Source organism: Ambystoma mexicanum, chromosome 8 (genome assembly GCF_040938575.1).
Source record: "Ambystoma mexicanum isolate Mex_15411 chromosome 8, UKY_AmexF1_1, whole genome shotgun sequence".
Taxonomy (NCBI): Eukaryota; Metazoa; Chordata; class Amphibia; order Caudata; family Ambystomatidae; genus Ambystoma; species Ambystoma mexicanum.
Window position 1 is genome coordinate 1,261,090,765 of NC_090929.1, and position 20,368 is coordinate 1,261,111,132.

At 47.8% G+C, this 20,368-nt stretch overlaps 1 protein-coding gene across 2 annotated transcripts in view; it reads right to left on the reverse strand.

Annotated features, from left to right (window-relative positions):
* Positions 1-20,368, reverse strand: part of BTAF1 (B-TFIID TATA-box binding protein associated factor 1) — a 2,675,064-nt gene that overhangs the window by 1,550,820 nt on the left and 1,103,876 nt on the right. For both annotated transcript variants that reach the window (XM_069611378.1, XM_069611379.1), the window contains one exon: positions 8,961-9,107. In XM_069611378.1, coding sequence (XP_069467479.1) covers positions 8,961-9,107 — 147 coding nt within the window. The remainder of the gene's footprint in view (positions 1-8,960; positions 9,108-20,368) is intronic.

Genomic DNA, 20,368 nt, shown 5'->3' on the forward strand with positions numbered 1-20,368 from the left:
GCAGCTGGCCACCTATAAAATGTTGGTCTATGTAAACACTGAACTTCTCAGTCGACCGTCCTCAGGTTGATTGGTCCGCCCAATGACCTTCGATGAGTTCCGGCCTCAATACTTCTCCCGATCTCATCACTGACGATTCCACTTGCTACTGTAGCTTCTACTGAAAACGAAATGTTTTCTTTTCTTCTTTTGTAAAAATCTTATTGATTAAAAAAAAAAAAAAAAAAGACAAAGAAGAGGTATCCGCGTGTGGAATTACATGGCCGAAGCCAAACCCAGGAGCGCTGGTGAATTCGGCCCGTTCCCGTTGGCGCAGAAAAGGGGACTGAGGTGTGGCGCTGGAGGACAGAGTCAGGGCAGCGCATGCTCCCTGGGCCACGAGCCTCTAAATTTAAAAGGGGAAGGTTTTTTCCGGTGAGAAAGGTTCAGTCTACCGACCCTTGGAAGGGACGCCCCATACAGTATGGAGGAAAGGGGACGGTACGTAAGAGTACAAGCATTGCCTTAAGCCTAGAGGTGAACAAGCATTGCCCTCTGCCAAGAGACAGAAATAACGGTTCCTTTGTGAATAACCTTTACTATCAGGGGGCAGAAAGAAAGAAACAAAATGGCACAAAAGACAGGATAGTACCTTGAGAAGCAGCCATTTTGAATAGATGGTACTGAAAATGGCATTGCAGTAAAAAATATGTTGAACAGTGCACCAGATATACATGCAAAGCACAGTTCAATGCCACCATCATGTCCTGTGGACATCAAAAAGGTAACAAAAGTACCCACAAACAAAGGAAAAGGCACAAACTGGTCCATGCAGCACTCCAATGACGGTGGCTTGAGCCTTAAGGACTGAGCAATGTCCCAAAACAAGTAAGGTGAGAATCAGCCAGTCAAGTTTGTCCAAAACATAATGAAAGATAAGCCCACACACCTAGCAAAGAACCATTTCATCAATCATTAAACTAGTTACTTTAATACATTCTCATTCTTCAATGTCAAATTGTCTGTATAAGACTTTCTTTATTCCTCTACCTATACGAGATGTAATCGCTCCCAGACTAAAGGTCCAAAGTGAAGAGATGGACTAAAACATGCTGGACTAGGATGGCCTAGGTTAAACATTCTTTCTGCAATAAAGAAAATGTTAGTCACTGCAGTGACTAACATACTCCTAGTCCAGTGTCCCTTTTCCTACACAAGTATGGAACATTCTGTCCTTTGCGTCAGGACCGGAGCACCTTTTGTAGCACCAACACATGGATGTCATTTTTTTTATTTTTACGAAAGGTCTGGCGCATGCCGTGCCTTCCCGAGCCCTGTCAGAGCCTCACTCTTCAGTGATTTTCTCATCGCCAAGGTTGGTGATGTACCAAAAGCTCAGGATTTTTCGAAGGGAAGACGGGAAAGCCAATGGAGGGAAGGGGACTCTGGAGTAGGAGTACATTAGTCAGCAGGGTGAGTAACTTTCTTCCTCCTACATCCCATCCCCTTTACTTCATAATTACAGGAGATTCCGCAAACACTAATCGGATTATTGGGTGGATGGTCCTAATTCTATATTATTTAAAGAGGTTTTTGAAAACTGGCTGCCCAAACTGAGCCTCAGCAATGGAACTCCAGTCAAGGCGAGTGTTTTTACAGAAAGTAGATGATCGCAAAAGAGCAACTCCCAGGGGACATTTTTCTGGAAGGCTAATGGAGCCGAGTTGGTTCTCACTAGGTGAGCATGAAGAGCTTTTGCTAGTTGGAGACCCTGAACAGAGTAACCCTCCGAAAGCCAGAAACCATCTACCTGGAAATGGTGGTTGTAGATTGTATTGTATTTTATTTATAACGCGCAAACCCGCAGGCCCGGAGGCATCAGGGCGCAATTTGTACAAGGTTACAGAAATGCAGGAATAACAGAGCATCATATCAAACAGGGATCCAAAATGCAGGTCAAGCAAACAGTCATTATATATATTTACAAGAAGATCTTATATACATATGTACAGTAGTTTCAGTGCCGATAGATGATAGTAGTGGACGGTAAGTCAGGGTATGTCGGGAAGAGGCTCGAAGGCGGCCTTAATGCTGGTTGAGAAGCCAAGATCTAGTATTTGCTTTGAAGATATTGAAAGAGTCTTCCGCTCTAATTGAGACAGGGAGGGAGTTCCATAACTTGGAAGCTAAGACGGGGAAACTTGAGCCCCCTGCTTTTTGCAATTTAAATCTCGGGATCGCTAAACAGTGGGATTGGGCTGTTCTTAGAGGTCGGGAGGTAGAGTGGCGCGATAGTCGACTACCAAGGTAGATCGGGGCTTTGTTGGCTAGGCATTTGTGCGTAAGGGCAAGTGTTTTGAGTGAAATTCTCTGTTTGACAGGTAGCCAATTTAGCTTACTTCTGGTTTCTGTGATGTGGTGGTGTCGGGGAATGTTTAGCGCAGCACGAATGGCGTTGTTTTGTGTCGTTTGAAGTCTGTTCAGGTTCTCTTGGCTGGTGCCAAGATAAAGAGCACTGCAGTAATCAATTTTAGCCATAATAAGGGTTCTCGCTAGCGTGACGCTGTTGGACGTAGTGAGGAATGGTCTGCAAGCTGCGATGAGTTTGCATGTGTATGCAGACGCAGATCTGACAGCATTAGTTTGTCGGGTTAATGAAAGTGTGGCATCAAGGTAGAAACCTAACGTTTTGGTATCTTTTGAGACACAAATGATATTGCCATCAATGTTGAATGATTGATAGGACGGTTCTAGTCTGCTCAGACGTTGTGCAGTGCCCAGAATTAGGAGCTCCGTCTTGTCATCATTCAAGCACAATTGATGTTGGGCCATCCAGGCTTGGATGACCGAGTAGATGTCGTTAAGGGCTTTGGTGTCACCTAGATAATCACCAGTGATGGGGATGAGTATCTGGGTGTCGTCTGCATAGTTGGTATAGGAGACACCCAGATAGTCAAGCACATCAAAGAGTGGTTTCGTGAAAATGTTATAAAGTGTAGGTGACACACAAGAACCCTGAGGAACGCCGCAGTGAATCGGGGAGGGGTCCGCGGCTGCGGATGGGGCAAAGACTCTCATGGATCTGTTGCTCAGGAAGGATTTGATCCAAGCCGCAGCCGAGGAAGAGAAGTTGGCCGCTGAATGGAGGTGCTTGCACAGGATCTGATGGTTGACCAGATCGAATGCGGCTGAGAGGTCGAGAAGTAGTAGTAGTGCTAGTTTGCCTTGATCCTTTAGAACCTCGATTTGGGTTTTAAGGTCTAATAAAGCGGTCTCTGTCCCGTGTCTGGGGCGGAAACCAGATTGTCGAAGACCTAGCAAGTTGTTAGTTTCCAGGTAATTTTGGATCTGAAAGTATGCGGCACGGTCTAGGATCTTGAGCAGAAATGGTACGGTGGTGATAGGTCGGAAGTTAGTGGGAATGTTAGGGTCTAGGGAAGGTTTTTTAAGCAGTGGGATAACCCAAGCGTCCTTCAGATTGTCCGGGACAATGCCTGTTTGAAAGGAAGAGTTGATGAAGGCCGTGATGAATGGGGCCAGCTCGTGCGCTGAGTCCTTGATAGTATGAGCTGGGCACGGGTCACCTTGGCAGTTAGTTGGCTTAATTCTAAGAATTATGTTTTCTACCTCTGCCACGGTAAGTGGAGAGAATGCGAATGGTGTGATATTGGTGGGGTCTGGTAAGGGGGCCTTAGTGAGGGGATGAACGTGGTTGTCGCGATTCAAGTTGTCCTGTTTATCTTTGATTTTGTCTTGTAGTGTGGAGATTTTATTTAGTAAGGCTGCTTGGATATTGGCACACCATTTACTATCTTTCACGCATGTGTCAGGGGGGGCGACTGGAGTTTCAAGCTCTCTTAGGATTTTAAAGAGTTCCTTGGAGTTTGAGTCGGCTTGTATAATGCGGTTGTTGAAAGATTCCTTTTTAGCCGTGATGATGGCATCTTTGTAGGAGAGTGAGGCTAGGAGGAAGCTGTCTCTATGCTCGTCTGAGGGGTGGCTTTTCCATCGATTTTCGGCACAGCGTTTGGCTTTCCGGAGTGATCTTAGCTGTGGTGTGAACCATGAGTTGAGATAGGCTTGAGGTTTAGCCTTTCTAAGTTTGAGAGGTGCTATATAATCAATGGCAGTTCGCATTGTTTGGTTGTAGGTGTGTGCTAGTGAGGTTGGATCAGAGTAAGAATTGGTGGCTGTGTTAAGGGACGGGAGTAACAATGGGAGGAGTTTCTCCTTGGTTATGTCTTTTTTGCTTCGAGTTGGGAGTGCTGGGGCTAATGGTGACGGGATTCGTGGTGTGGCTTCAATGTTGAAAGTTATAATGTGGTGGTCGGACCATAGACAGGGGGAATTGTTAAGGACTTTGATATTGCAATTGGAGCCAGCTACCCAGTCAAGTGTTCTACCTTTAATATGGGTAGGCTCTTGGATGTATAAGGTAAGGCCGAGGTCAGATAGTGCGATCTCCAGGTCGGAGGCCACTGGATCTTTTAAATCCCCAAGACCTAAGTTAAGGTCGCCTAGGATGATTGTTTGCGAATTGATCTTTGTATTGTTGAGGAGGAGAGTGGAGATTTCACTGACAAATGTTGGAGCGGGTCCTGGAGGTCTATAGATTAGGTGCATGGTGGCTGTTTGGTTAGGTGTGAGTGCTAGCTTGACAGACAGCAATTCGGCCGATGTGAGTTTGGAATCAGGTAACACTCTTAGGTCAAGAGTATTTTTATGGATGAAGGCCACACCACCGCCTTTGGAGGAGGTGGAGGAGCGGTCGCATCGTGTTATGCCGTAGTTTGGCGGTAGGGCTAACGCTAGTAGGGGGCCAGATGCGGCGTGAAGCCATGTTTCGGAGATAGCTAGGAAGTCAAGGTCGGACGTGGTGATGAGGTCAGCTATGTCTAGTGCATGTGCAGTGAGGGATCTGGCATTAATGAGGGCGCCTTTGAACATGGGCAATTTAACCTTGGTGGAGGTGGGTTTGCATGTGGTGGCAGTTGACAGAGATCCAGGAGAGAGGGGGGTTTGTTTCCTGGTGATGTGACGGGAGTGGCGTAGGCGTAGGCGGAATCTGGAGCCTAGTCTCTTATTTCTAAGAGAGAGGGGGCAGGGTTGGTTAGGTGTGGGTTTCCTGGCAAAGTGATCCAGCCATAGAGCTGGGTCGTTGAGGTATAGATTGGTATGGCCTACAGTGGGTGCCGCCGGGCTTATTCTAGGCGATGCGAGAGGTCGTGGGGGTGCCATGCTGGTGGAGGGCTGGTCCATTTTAACCCAGAGTGTGGCGGTTGTTACTGTAGGTAGCTGGAGAGATTGGGTGAGTCGAAGGGATAGTGTGAAGAGAAATGGGAGGAGTACACTGATGTGCATGATGAATGTCCTGGTTACCTAGGTGAGAGAGAAGAGCTAGGAGGTACAAGAATCATGTACATAGACAGGGGCCACCTAAGATCAAAATTAGCAGTGAGGGGCAAGGGCCGACGGCTAAATACAGTAGTCAGTAGTGAGGTACTGTTAGGCTAATAGCAAAGATCCTAGGGGTGCCTGAGGGCGGTCAGGAGTGGCTATAAAGCATAGCACGATATCACAGTGATCTCTAAGCGACCATAGGACACAACACAATATCACAGTGATCTCTAAGCGACCATAGGACACAACACAATATCACAGTGATCTCTAAGCGACCATAGGACACAACACAATATCACAGTGATCTCTAAGCGACCATAGGACACAACACAATATCACAGTGATCTCTAAGCGACCATAGGACACAACACAATATCACAGTGATCTCTAAGCGACCATAGGACACAACACAATATCACAGTGATCTCTAAGCGACCATACAGTTGGCATGAGACCAGGAGGGTCTTGAGTGGGTCAAAAGGTGTATTAATAGAGGACCATGTTTATGCAGTGGGTGGTGAAGAACACATTGTTCAGAGCAACGGAGTCTGTAGCAGTACTATGAAGGTCTGCACAATGAGGACGCTGAATTTCAAGTAGGCACGGAGAGCTGGCTATTTCAATTGGGCATACTGGACAGAGTAGAGTATATGCACAGTGGCTAGGATTCAGGCAGCACCCCCAGTGGGTAGCGAAGACATAAGTTACACAAAATCAGAGGAGGCATGGGTCAGTATAGTTTCCATAGGCTGCAACGACTAAGGTGCAAGTCGCAGGGTTCCAAGGCTTACCGTGATAGGGCCCGACGTGGAGGAGGATGAGGCTCCCTCGGAGAACAGTCTAGTGATCGGGGGCAAAGAGAAGAGCGCTTCCTCGCAATCCGTCGCTAAACAGGCGCAAAACAGGGCCTTTATACGGCCTTCATGTCGGCCGCCGGCGCATCCGCCTGCCGGCGGCTACTGCTTGCGAAATAGGGCCCAGAACGAGGCTTAGCCTCGCTGTGGCGCCGCGTCGCGCCCGGCATGCTTATGTACCTTTCTTGGAATTACCAAAACGTGACTTGAGGATGACCTGATGTCCTTTGTTCTATCAAGGTAGAATTTGAGCGCTCGCCTAACGTCTAGTTTATGGCGTACTCTTTTCTGTGTCAGAAGATTGCTCTGGAAATAATACTGGCGAAGACATTACTTGGTTTATATGAAATTCAGTTCCATCCTTCGCTAACTAGGAAGGATGAGTTCAAAGGACAACTCTGCCCCGCTGAAAATCTGTGAAAGTTTCATCCATGAAACAGCCCGTTTTTCACTCCCTCTTCTCGCTGAATTTATAGCAGCAAGGAATGCAATTTTATGGATAGCGAGTTGCAATAAAAACACAAGCTCCACTGGTGGTTGGGCCCTAGAGCAGTGGATACAAACTGTGGGGCTGGCCTCCCTAGAAGGGGCTTGAATGTGGGGGAAAGGGGTGCAATGCTTTTAAAAAGGGAGCACAGAGATTGCTTTAAAAGAAAAAATAAGGAGATATGGCATCTAGGGGTGCCTGTTAAATGTACAATCTTGGGTGGGCTCAGCAAATATCTTTAAGGGAGGCTTGGCATAAAAACATTTGAATACCACTGCACTAGTGGTATAGTTTGAGGATCTGCTGCGGCGTAGTGACGCAGACCCTTTTTTTTCAAAATAGGGAAGAGAAAAGGGCTTTTGCAGACAAGGTTTGCATAAATGATAGTAATTGGCGGACAAAGCTACCACATCCTTTGAAGCACTTCTCATTGATGTGTGACCATGCAGACTTAATTTACAAAACCATATCCTGCTTTTTTGTCTGCGGGTGGAAACGGCTGTACTCCAGAATCCAGACTCCCCAGAGATTGGCCGAATCTCCCTCGCTTGGGAAAAGAACTTACAGTTCAGATGCCAGAGTAGAGCAAATAATCTTCCCTGCAGAGACCATTCATTGGCATTTTCTGTGAGGAGGCACAGAGAAGGAGGAGGAAGACCGGGCTGAAAATGAGCTCTTCCTCGGGCTGAAACTAACAGTAGGGAAAGGGGTTCCTTATACAGGAAGTGAGGGTCGTATTCAGAAAACCTATATGTATCTGCCTCTTGTAAAGTATGTGTGTGAGAGATCTAGAAATTTCCACAATTGGTTGCAGCAAACCTGGAATCTGAGGCCGTGGATGGTCTTTGGGCTGAGGTGATTCAAAAATAAATTACTGTGTGCCTGTCTAGGTGCAGTGGTTAGGATGCAGACCTTCTGAGCTGCCCTCTTTTGTACCTCTCAGATGATGTCCATTGGGCATGGTATCGGCATCCTCCTACTTCTAGACATTTCAGCAGCTATTAGATGGACACTTGAAAAGTGACGAACATACCATAACAGAATTTTTTACAGGATTCTTCTGGATAAACAAGTCTGTGCAAGTCTAGCTGCAGATTGTTCAGCTACCATGAAAGTCAACTGAGGGTCTGCCATCGAAAATTGGATACGAGTAACGGAGCAGGAATCCATACAGTGCACATTCACATTCAACATAGCAATTGAGGTCCACCACTTGGCATTTTTTTGGGAGATAAGCCTACTCAGCATGACATTTTTCTCTCAACTACACAGAGGTGGATGTCTGTGGGCTCTTTATGTCTTGGATACATAATAGGTATTATTTAACAAGGAGCCTACAGAAGGGGACCATCAAGGGCCACCAATCTTTGGGGATGATCCACAATTTAAGGATTGTTTTATTTAGTGTCGACATCGGTTGCTCTTTGGGCTCTTTGTTGGTTGTTTCATGCATCCTTCTGAGTAATCTGCCCCGGTAGCCCTTGTTGCAACCCTATGTTTTTGCCAACACAACCTCAACATCTTCCAGGCTGTTCATGAGACTTGCCATATTCCTTAGGTAAACAATGGTTACACGTTCTGTCAATTCAAGGGGTACTACAATTAACACTCACATGAACCTATTCTACAGTTTGATAAAACACAAGGTGAAGTTGGAAAACAAAATGGCAAAGTTCAAATTGATTCAAACCAATCATCAGTGTTCTTGGATAGAGCTTTTTTGCAATTTTCTCCTCACAGTTTACTTTACAAATGTCCTCTTTGAAAGAGTTTGTAGGAGTCTTTTTGGAGGTTTTGTTCCAGTGTTCTGTTCAAAGTTACATCTCTAGGGTAAACACTAATGCAAAAAGAATCTAACGGCTCTTCCATTTTAGGGCATTGCAAAGCACAGTCAACATCAAAGGGAAGTAGAATTGTAGGCAAGGCCATGGGCAATTTTTTTTTTAATGAGAAAAAACTAGCAATATGTTTGCAGACAAATGCTAGAAGATAGGATTATGCAGGATATGAATCTATGGTGGGGTGAATCTATGAAATTCAAGCTGAAAAAATCCTTGATCTTCTTAGGCCATTCGTTTTATTATTTTGGGCTGAATATATTCTAGCAGTGAATTGTGCAGCACTTTACATTTCAGCCATTAACTGTTGCATACTTAAAGTAAACACATGTTACTTTAGATTTAGCTTAACATTGCTAAAACACACAAGTCATTGATTTTAGTTTAAAATATTCTTTTTACCTTTCCTCTTGACTTCACTTCCAGCAACATGTTTAAATCAATTGGCAAGTGCGAAGGCTGCATCATTAAGCAAAGCCAGGCTCCCATCCACGGGCAAGCGGCTGCAACTACATACTGTACTGAAATCTTGACCAGTTCTTGCCACAGCTACAAAAGAACAGAGGTTGTTAAAGTAGAATTAATATCAGGTAAGAACATGAAAGTTAGAACCCCAAGAGAAGGTCAGCAAAACATTAATAAGTGCCAAGAAACAAATGGGCTACTGTCCAACTAAGTTATAGAGCATATCATTAAGATTGCAGCCATAAGGGATGGACCAGGAAGGAATCAGGTCAGTATTTGGAGAAAAAGCGATGGAGAAAGGACAGAACATGGATGGGCCTAAAGGAATACAAAGAAGGGGCTCAATGTAAAAATAATGTGAACATTATGAAAATGCATCAACTCTGGAACACCTCATTTTGTTTTAAAAGGTCAAAGTATTCAAAACTATGAATACAAATCTCCAGCTGATTAACAATGAATTCATCAAGTTTTGAAACATTTTGCAATAATGAACAAACATTCCATAAACCAACACATCTGCATCTCATTCAAAGTTCATGAATAATTGACCCTTGTTGTGGGCTCTGGGACTTCACTGCTCTGATGTGCTCGCCCTTTTGTCAAAATGGGGAGTCCTGGTGGAGCCGGTGTATTGTGGTATTTCACCCCGCAACTGCTAGTTGTGCCAGAATGTCCTCCAACTTCGTGGGAGTCACAGAACCATTCTTGAAACTTAAGCCAAGTAGTAATCACTTTCGGAAAGGTTGCAAGTGGAGACCAGAACTACCAAATACAGCTGTCAATTGGCATCTGAAGTCTACTCTGCCCCTACAAAGGGAGATACAATGCCAGATGCAACAGAGGGATTGTACCGGGTGAAGGGGCTGGGTTGCTTACTGCCTTACGTTCCTTTGATCCTCATTCAATCAGACAGGCACTAGGTCCTTGCTTGCAGATACCAGAGCAAGAACAATCTTATTTTCACGCCCCCGTCAAATTAATGACTGCAGTGTGTTCTCTGTCCTGGCCAGATGAATTGCTGAAATTGAGATTCATTGTTGCAATGCCCAAAACCAGTGTTGCTTTGCTTCCCTGCACAGAGAAAGTGATTATACACGCCCGCTCTTGTTGTGGGGGGGTGGGGGGGGATGTTCACTGTTTTTCATCATCAAAAATAATCTTTTCCCTCCTATTGAGGGCAAAAAGGCCATCAGCGCCAATCTGATCACCCTGACCTCCAGAAGGTGTATATGGTGTTTGACTCCACTGGGAAACACAGACCGCTCACCAGGAGTTATTTTAGGCGAGTGCCCCAGCCCTTCATTGAGCCGTCCGCCATTAGAGTCACATTGGCCAGGGTTGCCAAAAGGGGCCCCGCCACCTTCATCAAGTTCTCCTCTCTGGACCACCACAGAAGATCCTTTAAGATCCGGGTCAGGACCTGCAATAGGGCCGGCATGTCACCTGAGAACTGTGACCACTGATTTGAGGGCCTGCTGTAGGGATTTCATGCTCAGTCTAGCCTCCGGCTCCAGACAAATGCAGGATGCCATGAAGCCCAGCTACCTCAAAGTCCATGACCCGAAGAGTCTGGGCATTCTGGAATTAGTAGACCATCTGCTGAATGTTGGTAGCTCTGTCCTCAGGAGGAAAACCTTTCCCCTTGGATAAGTCCAGGACCGCTCCAATGCACTAGAGGGTTTTCGTAGGTGTCACCTGGGACTTCTTGTAATTGAGGGAGAATGTCAGTCTGTGCAGGAAGTGGCAAATATGACTTAGATGAGCTCAGGCTTGCTCCTCGGAGCGGGCCATGGTGAGCCCCTCATCTAAGAAAGGAAACGCATTAATCCCCTCCGTTCTCAAGACTGGCTGCCACCATTGACATCAGCTTGGTGAAGAGCCGTGGAGTGGAGGTCAGCCCGAATGGCAATACTTTGAATTGAGGGTGTGTACTGCCAATCATGAACCTTGGGTACTTCCGGTGCCTGGGATGAAATCAGCACAGGACACAGCCAATCCTGGAGCTCCAGAGCTTGGAAGATCTGCCAAAGTATTACCATCTTGAATTTGTCATTCCATTTTTTTGTAATTAACATTTTATTGAGTTTTGCAATAACATAATAAATCGACTAGCATTGATCAACTTAACATGCATTGACAACTTACGAATAATCATTGTTATCCAGAAGTGTGCCCATTGTTCCCATAACAAAACTCCCGAATGATGGGTTTCACCCCCTGTATTCCATGACCCGTCAGTCACATTCCCACCTTTGAACCCCATCAAGCACTAGCTGCCCCTTGTCCCCGAATTGATGAGCCTACAAGAACCGATATAGCGCGCAGGAGCACCAGTCGGCTCGAACTGTGTAATAATATCTATTGCCTTAAGCCCTGAGAATATGGCCAACCCAACCTACCAATTTTGGGGGCCCAGTCAGTCTCCTCCAATTTATGCCAAATCTTGTTCAATTTCAAAGGACAACCTTGTGTTTGATATACCCTCTGCTCCAGTGTCATACGGATGTCCACCTCCATTTCCCATTTGGAGATGCCCGGTTTAGCCGGTCATCCCAGCTCTGAGCAACCACGTCTTACCGCCCCTATTTCCACTGCCAAGAATAATTTTTCATTCAGGCCCACCTGCACCCCTCCTCCCCCATATACACAGTAAAAAAAAAAAACTTGGGAATCAGTCAGTTTTTGTTCATTCAAAATGGAGAAGTGATGAGTGGCCACCGCAGACCAAAACGTCTGTATGACAGGACAGCCCCATGTTGTATGCAAGAATTGTACCAATGGCGGTTTTACTACATAGGCATTTGGGAGTGGGTGTGTGGCCACACCTGTGAAGCCCATCTTGAGCGTAGTACATCCTGTGCATATAAATTCGGGCCGTCAGATGCAATTTGGCCAGTATAATGTACTCCCTAGCGTAGGTTAATGCCTTGCTCCAGTATTCTGCTTCAATAGGAGCTAAATCCCGAAACCACCCGTCTACAGATTCAGATTTGCTGGGGAGGAGAATGACCTTATCGTCTAGTTGTTAAGATGGATTTCTGTACTGTAACCTGGTGGGCAGGGGTTCAGCAGGCCAGCCTAGTTTCTTGGAACAGGGTAACCTTCTGGACAAGCCAGACCAAACAAGGCAGAGTTGGCGGCGGTCAAGACTAGGTCTCAGGAGGGGTGAGGGAGATTGAAAGCCCACAATGAGCGCGCACACACAGCAAGGACACTACAAATCACTCTGTCAGGTGTATATCAAACATACATATACATTTATTAAAGGCCTTTTAAATCAAACACAAGATCAGTAGCAATACTTAAACACATGCAACACTACTTTAAAACATAAATAGTTACAGTTGTCCTAAAGGAATGGCACACAGTAAGGGTCCACAACCTGTAAGGGAAAGGGCGCAAACAGTGTGAATATACTTTAGGCAGGCCTTCACTTTATCAACCCTATCTGAGAGGTAGTCCAATCCCTAAGAAGAGTGGAGCCTTATGCTCAAATGTACTTTCAGATGCAGGTACACGCGATCGTGCGGTTGGACAAAAACGGGGTCTCTTGCAGCGGCTGTAGCAGCTCAGGAAGGCCGGTGAGGCAGTGAAGAATAAGTTCCCACTATTCGAGGAGCGTCTCCGGAAGAGGGCAGAACAGGTTCCAAGAGTTAGTAATAGGACGGTAGCACAGGCTACCTGGGAAAAGGTGAGTGGCCCTCATGGGGCACTCATGCGTAAACATGGATGGATGCAGCAGGGGCCACCGGTAAGGGTTGCAAGTACTCACTGACCCAAGGCGCACTCTGGACCAAACTTCGGCAGTCGAGTCCACTTCGGTTGCGGGTTCAAATGCTGCAATTGTGCGGCTCTGCGACTTTCAGCGACTTAGTTCCAGGGATTATTCTGTGGCCAGACAGTGACGATTTCTCTTCTCCTGGTGAAGGGATCAGCTCGGTTGCACTGCAGCATGTCTCAGGGCAAAGGTGGGCACAGCAGCAGCGCACCCTCGAAGTTCATAACTATGGCTGGGCGACACAGTGATCGCGTGTACTATGGTTCAGGCGTACTCTCCTAATTCCAGACCTAGGGCGCCTAGGTGTACAAAACTAGGCAGGAGAGTACCTTCAACCAAGTACTTCCGATCTCCAAAGTCTCAAGATTTAACTCAAGATGTCAGCAGTTCCAGGGCAAAGGTGCTGCGCAAGCTGGTCAGTTTGCTGGCTGGCCTAGGAACACTTCCGAGAAGGCTCGCTTGCAGGTTAAGGTGGAGGCACCGTGAATAGTTCCCACTATTCACATGGGATGAAGCGCCTTTGCAGACCTAGTTCGATCAGATGCAGAGGGGTCCTGCGGGACAACAGTGGGCTCAGGGTGCCAAACCTTCCAGGGGGTCACCAGCGGTTCCTCGACTCAGCTTCTTGGTTTCAGGATGCTTGGATCCTATGCTAGGTTCAGTGAGAATTCAAGAGATCGACCTGGTATGGGTGTTTGGAGCCTTCTCTTATCCAGAATCTCATTCGCGCCAAAATGAAGAGGACCCAATGGGAATCTGCTCACAAACCGGCACACCAGACGTGGAACAATCACGGACCATGGCAGTCCAAGTCATTCCCAGTACACCAGACTCTCTGGCACCCAGGATGTGGATTGGAACTAGACAGTCCAGCCCACATCATGGAGGCACACAAAAGCATGCAGAAACCTGCAAAAGATTGGCGTTTTGCTGGACAATGCATGACCAAATAAGGACTGACCCGGGTCTGCTCGACCTGGGGAAGGCAAAGGGACAAGATGGCCAATAGACAGGACAAAGAACCTCCTGGCAGTGCCAACCGTGGTTTGCATGGCAATAAAGGGTTAAAAATATGCGAAAGTAAAACTGCCACCAGCCCTGTCCAAGGCACATCTGTACTTATACCAAAAAATCCTTTGAGGGAGTCTAGGGTTTTTGGAAACAAAAGGAAGACCCCTGCACGCTGTACTGTAAGGGCAACATCTCAACGAACCCTTGGTGTTGCCTGTGTTCTTCCCGTCGCCTTCGTCGCCGGCTGAGAGGACTTTGCACTCGCTGGATGTGGCTAGAGCGCTGAAGTTCTACGTGGACCGCACGAAGTGTTTTCGGAAGACGTCAACTCTTTGTGAATTTTGGACCTGTCAATCAGGGGAAGGCTCTCTCGAAGGCTTCCATTTCCAGATGGCTCTCCGGCTGTATCATGTACTGTCATCGGTTGGCAAACCGACCGCTGCCTGGCCGTCCGAGAGCCCATTCCACCAGAGCGATCGCAGCTACCACGGCGTTCCTTTCTGGTGTGCCCCTGCTGGACATATGTAGGGCTGCTACGTGGAGGTCGACGCACACCTTCACGAAATTCTACTGCGTCGATCGGGATTCCAGGGAGGAGTCCAGGGTCGGCCAAGCAGTGCTGCGCAACCTGTTCGCCTGAGGTGAGCCTGGTGAGGAGGTAAGATGCTTAATGTTGAGCCTTTGCCACCTCCCGTGGTTGTGCATGTGTGTACTGCTATGTATTCTTTATTCATGAGCATGTGAATCCATGCCAGACCCCATGCTGGAGAAAAAAGTGGACAATATGGACGACAGGGTTCAGGCACTGGAGAACAATACAGCTTCGAGCGACATCTTTGAGACACAGTTTGACATGCGCCTGTCGGAGCTCGAGAGGAGAGAAGAGAAATGCTCCTTAAAAATGGATGATTTGGAGAATAGGGAACGCCGCTGTAACCTACGTTTCCTAGGCTTTCCAGAACACGAAGGCGAAACGCAAGCAGACATCAAAGCTATCAATGCAGTAATAGGAGTGCTATTCGAGGGGGCCAACACCAACAAACCCACCATTGACAGGGCCCATAGAGCAGTCGCATCCTCTAGAGGCCCCAGATCCGTTCTAGTTCACTTTCATTACTTCTCTGAGAAAAGCAGGATCCTCGAACTGTCTCGCAAGAAGGGCCCGGTGGAGTGGGAAGGGGCCCAGATCTCGGTGTATCAAGAACTGTTGGCCTTCACCCTTGCAAGAAGTCGCCTCTGTTCCCCATTGACGAAGATGCTCCAGTCCAGGGGGGTCCGATACAGGTGGGGATACCCATTCTCGCTCTCTTTCGAGTTCGAGGGCTACAAATATGCCTTGATCATTGAGTACGATATGCGGAGAGTGTCGGGTGAACTTTTGGACAACTCAAACATGGAGATGGGGAGCAGGACCGTGAGCGAACCCCGACAGGCCCAAAAGGGAACAAAGCTCCAAGGGAAAGGCGCAGAGTTTGTGGCCAAAGGAAATTTAGGAGCGTGGCTCCAGCCTCACCGGACCTTCCAAGTACCTGAAGCGTGCTCTTGGCACCAGACGGAAAAAACGGCATTTGACTTTGTGAATGGAGGGTGATGTAACGGTTTGTGAACTGCGTTGATCCTGGGGTGGGGGGGGGGGGTCGAGTTGTTTATAAAGAGTTTATGAGCCCGGAGGGGGGAGACAATGGTGTCCTGGTCTGGCGATTGGATGAAGCAATGGAACAACCAGACGATGAGGGGGGAGGGAAGAGGGGGAGTTGGGTTGCTAGGGTTACAGTTATGGCGCGCCAAGTTTTCTGGTCTTTCTCGCACCCCTGGGGCTGTCTCGAGCCGCTAGGGGGTTGCGGAAGCACTGTGGGAGCAACAACGCTTGCTGTTCTAAGCATGGAGCTATGAGACTTTACCTGTGTTTTAATGGATGATTCATCCAATTCATGACAATGGGGTCATTAAATGTCCGCAGGCTCAACTCGCCTACAAAAAGGTCTCTAATTGTGAGGGAATTTGCGAGGCTGCGGCTTCACTTTCTCTTTGTGCAGGAGACTCATTGGGTTCGGGGAAAGGAGCCTAAACTCAAGGCCAAGACCATTGAGCAGATGTTCACGGCTTCTTCCCAGGTAAAGAAGCGGAGGGTAGCTTTGTTGGTCTCCCCTGGGGTCCATTTTGTGTTTAAAGCCTCAAAAGCGGATACGGATGGTCGGTACCTCATGGTAAAGGGGGAAGTGCGGGGCCGTTTGTTCACATTGGTCTGCATATATGCTCCGAATGAAGCGCAGGACACCTTCTGGGAGGGAATGAAAGGGATAATCATGTCATTTTCTGAGGGCGCCCTACTGGTGGGTGGGGATTTTAACATGGTGCTTTGCCCCGAGAGGGACAGAAAGTCTGATAAACCCTGCCCCAACATCCGTCTCCACAAGAAATTGGCATTGGCCTTCCAGGAAGTAAATGGGGAACTGGGTCTATGTGACACGTGTATACCCGAGCGGGGTCGGAACCCCGAATACACATACTATTCAAAGCCAAATGCTGCTTTCGCTCGTATAGATTACATCCTGGTTGATTCCTCGCTGCAGGGAGAGGTCTCGGACTCGGGTGTGGAGATCGTCCCCTGGACGGATCACGATATGGTAAAGATTAGGATTGCCCCCCCCCCCCCCGCCCCGGCGACCGGAAGCCGGTGGAGGTGTAACAACCTCCTCCTGCAAGACAGGGAGATACGCCAATCCCTCCTAGCAGCCATAGAAGATTATTTCACCCTTAATGACAACGGGGAGGTTGGTACTATGGGAGGCATTTAAGGCAACGATTAGAGGCACCCTTATTGGTATAGGGTCTGGGAGAAAAAGGGAGAGGGACCGTGAAGAGAAATTGTTAAACAAAAAGATAGAGGCTATCCAACCGGGGGGGAAGTTGAAAACACAGATGTTTCCCGGTCAATGGGAGGAACTGCAGGGGTTGCGATCTAAGTTGGCGGACCTCCAGGTGGGACGAACGGAAAGGAAGCTCTCATTTCTGAAACAGAAGTATATGGAAAAGGGGGAAAAGGCGGATAGGATATTGGCCTGGAGACTTCGAGAACTTAGGAACAGTAGGTGGGTGAATTCATTACGCACCCCGGAAGGTGACTCGACCGTGAGGGATAGCAAGATTGCAGAACAATTCAGGCTATATTATGAAAAATTGTATTGCTCAGAATATACGGGGGATGGGAATGATGTTGACAGTTTCCTAGACTCCCTTCCCATCCCGGGTCTTCATCCTGACAAGGCTGATTCTCTCGAACACCCCATTTCCCCGGAAGAAGTAATAGACACCATATCCTCATTAAAGAGCGGCACTGCCCCAGGGGACGATGGCTTTACAGTTAAGTTTCATAAGACCTACAGATCCACGCTTGCCCCATTCATGGCTACGATGTACAATGCTGCACTGGATCAAGGCACCCTCCCACCCACTATGATGTCTGCTTTAATCGTAGTCCTACCTAAAGAGGGCAAGGATCCCTCCTATTGCCAATCACACCCCCCATATCCCTCCTTAACACCGATGTTAAAATATTGGCTAAGCTCCTAGCGAATAGACTAGCAAAGCTCCTCCCTACCCTAGTACATGGAGACCAAGCGGGCTTCATCCCCGGTCGCCAGGGATCAGATAATATAAGAAAAACTCTCGACCTTATGCATGAGGCATCTAGACAGGGAGTGGAGGGGTACCTTCTCTCGCTAGACTCAGAAAAAGCCTTCGACCGCGTCGAGTGGCCTTACATGGGCAGGGTTCTCCGAAAGATGGTTCTGGGAGACAATTTTTGTGGGTGGGATGCAGCTCTATACAATGGTCCCTCGGCGAGAGTGCTGGTCAACGGAGGCACTTCAGAGCCTTTTTCCCTTTCTAGAGGTACCCGGCAAGGATGCCCCGTCGCCCCTACTGTATGCTTTGGCAATGGAGCCCCTGGCCATTGCGGTTAGGAACGACCCAGAAATCACAGGAATACGGTGTGGTGATTGTGACTTTAAGCTATCCTTATTTGCGGATGACATTCTGGGCTACCTAACAAATATTCAAGACTCCCTGCCCCGGTTATTTGACCTTGTACACTACTTCGGTTCCTTTTCTGGACTGAAAATAAACATGTCCAAATCAAGCATCATGCCCATGGGTCCAGGGGATCGAGACATCAGAAGTGACGCTGACATTCTGGGGTTTAGAATTGAACGGAAAACCACTAGGTACGTGGGCACCACCATCCGCAGAGATCTATCCCAACTATACCAGTGCAATTTCCCGGGGATCCTTGCTCAGGTTAGCAGCGACCTCAGACGGTGGGCACCCCTCACGCTTTCCTGGCTTAGGCGCATGGTCACGGTGAAGATGAATATTTTGCCCCGCCTCCTCTACCTCTTCGCAGCGCTTCCAGTCGTGATACCCGAGACCTTTTTTGAAGTGCTTCAGTCCCGTGTCCTCCAATTCATTTGGAACGGTAAGCGGCCGAGTTAAAACCTCCACCCTGACCCTCCCAAAGCTTTATGGTGGTTTTCGTCTCCCCGACTTCCGGCTCTATTATAAAGCAGCCCAACTCCGGGTGATGTTGGAGCATATGCGGGACGATATGGGAACATATTGGACATATGTCGAGGACATTCACACCCACCCGAAAAAAGAAGAGGGCTTCATAGAGTATGACAACCTGATCGAGGCACTGACAGATAGACCACCCACGGTCTTTGAATATTTACGTTTGAAGGAGATTTTGACCCACCCTCGCTGGGGTGACCAGCTTAGACGCTGCCTCACTCCTTTTGAAACTATCCTGGCTAAAAGTACAACTCGAAAGGGTTCTTTATCTAAGTTTTATAGCGTCTTCATAACAGCGGACCTAGAAGGTAGACAAATAGTTTTACAAAGGTAGCGGGCGCCCCTCTCTCGCAAGAACAGACATGATAACCTGTTCAGTGGTTATTAACCACTTGAGAGTTCGCAGCCACTGCTTTTACTCACTGTGCCTTTCACAGATGGGAAATATCCATTTGCATATCAGTCTTTGTCCTGCCCAGGGAGGGGCGCCCGCTACCTTTGTAAAACTATTTTTTAAGGAACCTGGGATTGGTAACCCTAGGTCTCCTGGGGGCAACCAGACGTGGTCTCCCTCTCACTGTGCTTAGAGAGGCATCAGCTTCACCTCACTGATGATCCCCAACAAGGGTGAAACACGTGTATGGGGTTGCTGGTGGTACTCTCGTTCAGATTGGAATTGCCACTGTATTTCGGTGCTGGACTGCCCCTGGGCAGGACAAAGACTGATATGCAAATGGATATTGCCCATCTGTGAAAGGCACAGTGAGTAAAAGCAGTGGCTGCGAACTCTCAAGTGGTTAATAACCACTGAACAGGTTATCATGTCTGTTCTTGCGAGAGAGGGGCGCCCGCTACCTTTGTAAAACTATTTTTTAAGGAACCTGGGATTGGTAACCCTAGGTCTCCTGGGGGCAACCAGACGTGGTCTCCCTCTCACTGTGCTTAGAGAGGCATCAGCTTCACCTCACTGATGATCCCCAACAAGGGTGAAACACGTGTATGGGGTTGCTGGTGGTACTCTCGTTCAGATTGGAATTGCCATTGTATTTCGGTGCTGGACTGCCCCTGGGCAGGACAAAGACTGATATGCAAATGGATATTGCCCATCTGTGAAAGGCACAGTGAGTAAAAGCAGTGGCTGCGAACTCTCAAGTGGTTAATAACCACTGAACAGGTTATCATGTCTGTTCTTGCGAGAGAGGGGCGCCCGCTACCTTTGTAAAACTAGAAGGTAGACAACCCTTCAAAAAAATATGGGAGGAAAGGCTGGGCATGCCATTGGATGATCACACTTGGAGGGCTGTCTTTAAATGTATCTTTACGGGCTCTCTGTATACCGCTGCCATGGAACATAGCTTTAAAATCCTCCATTCGTGGCACCGTCCCCCGGCCCTGCTGTCCAAGATGTTTAGAGATGTGTCCCCCTTTTGCCCTAGGGGCTGTCACCAACGAGGAACCTAGTTTCACATGTGGTGGGGTTGTCCGGTCATACAGGTTTACTGGTCGGGACTACTCAGCTGGATTAAAGATATCGAAGGGTTTGGCCCTTCCCTACACACCTTGGAAATTCTACTGGGCACTCCTATGCCGGAGACAGAATCAAATGTTTATCCTAAGGTCACTGAGGCCATGCTATGAGCGGGAAGGCTGGCGCTAGCCCAAAAATGGAAAAGTGCCCTTGAGCCCCCTTGCCCCCTCCAAGGAGGAATGGCTCTGTAAACTTAGGTCGATTTTTGTATACGAAAAACTTACTGCAATAACAAACGATACTATGACTGATTTTCTACAGGAATGGACTGCAGTTCTTCTCCATGATGATTGTATTTCTATGCGGTTGTAGAATGAATACTGAGCTGCTTTGATATGGTACATGTTCTTACACCCCCTAAGGACCCGAGATGTTTCCTGTTCAACTGTCTTTTGGTCGGACACCACTGTCTCAAGTGGTACCTCTAACAATCATGTGGTATGCAAGTGTTCT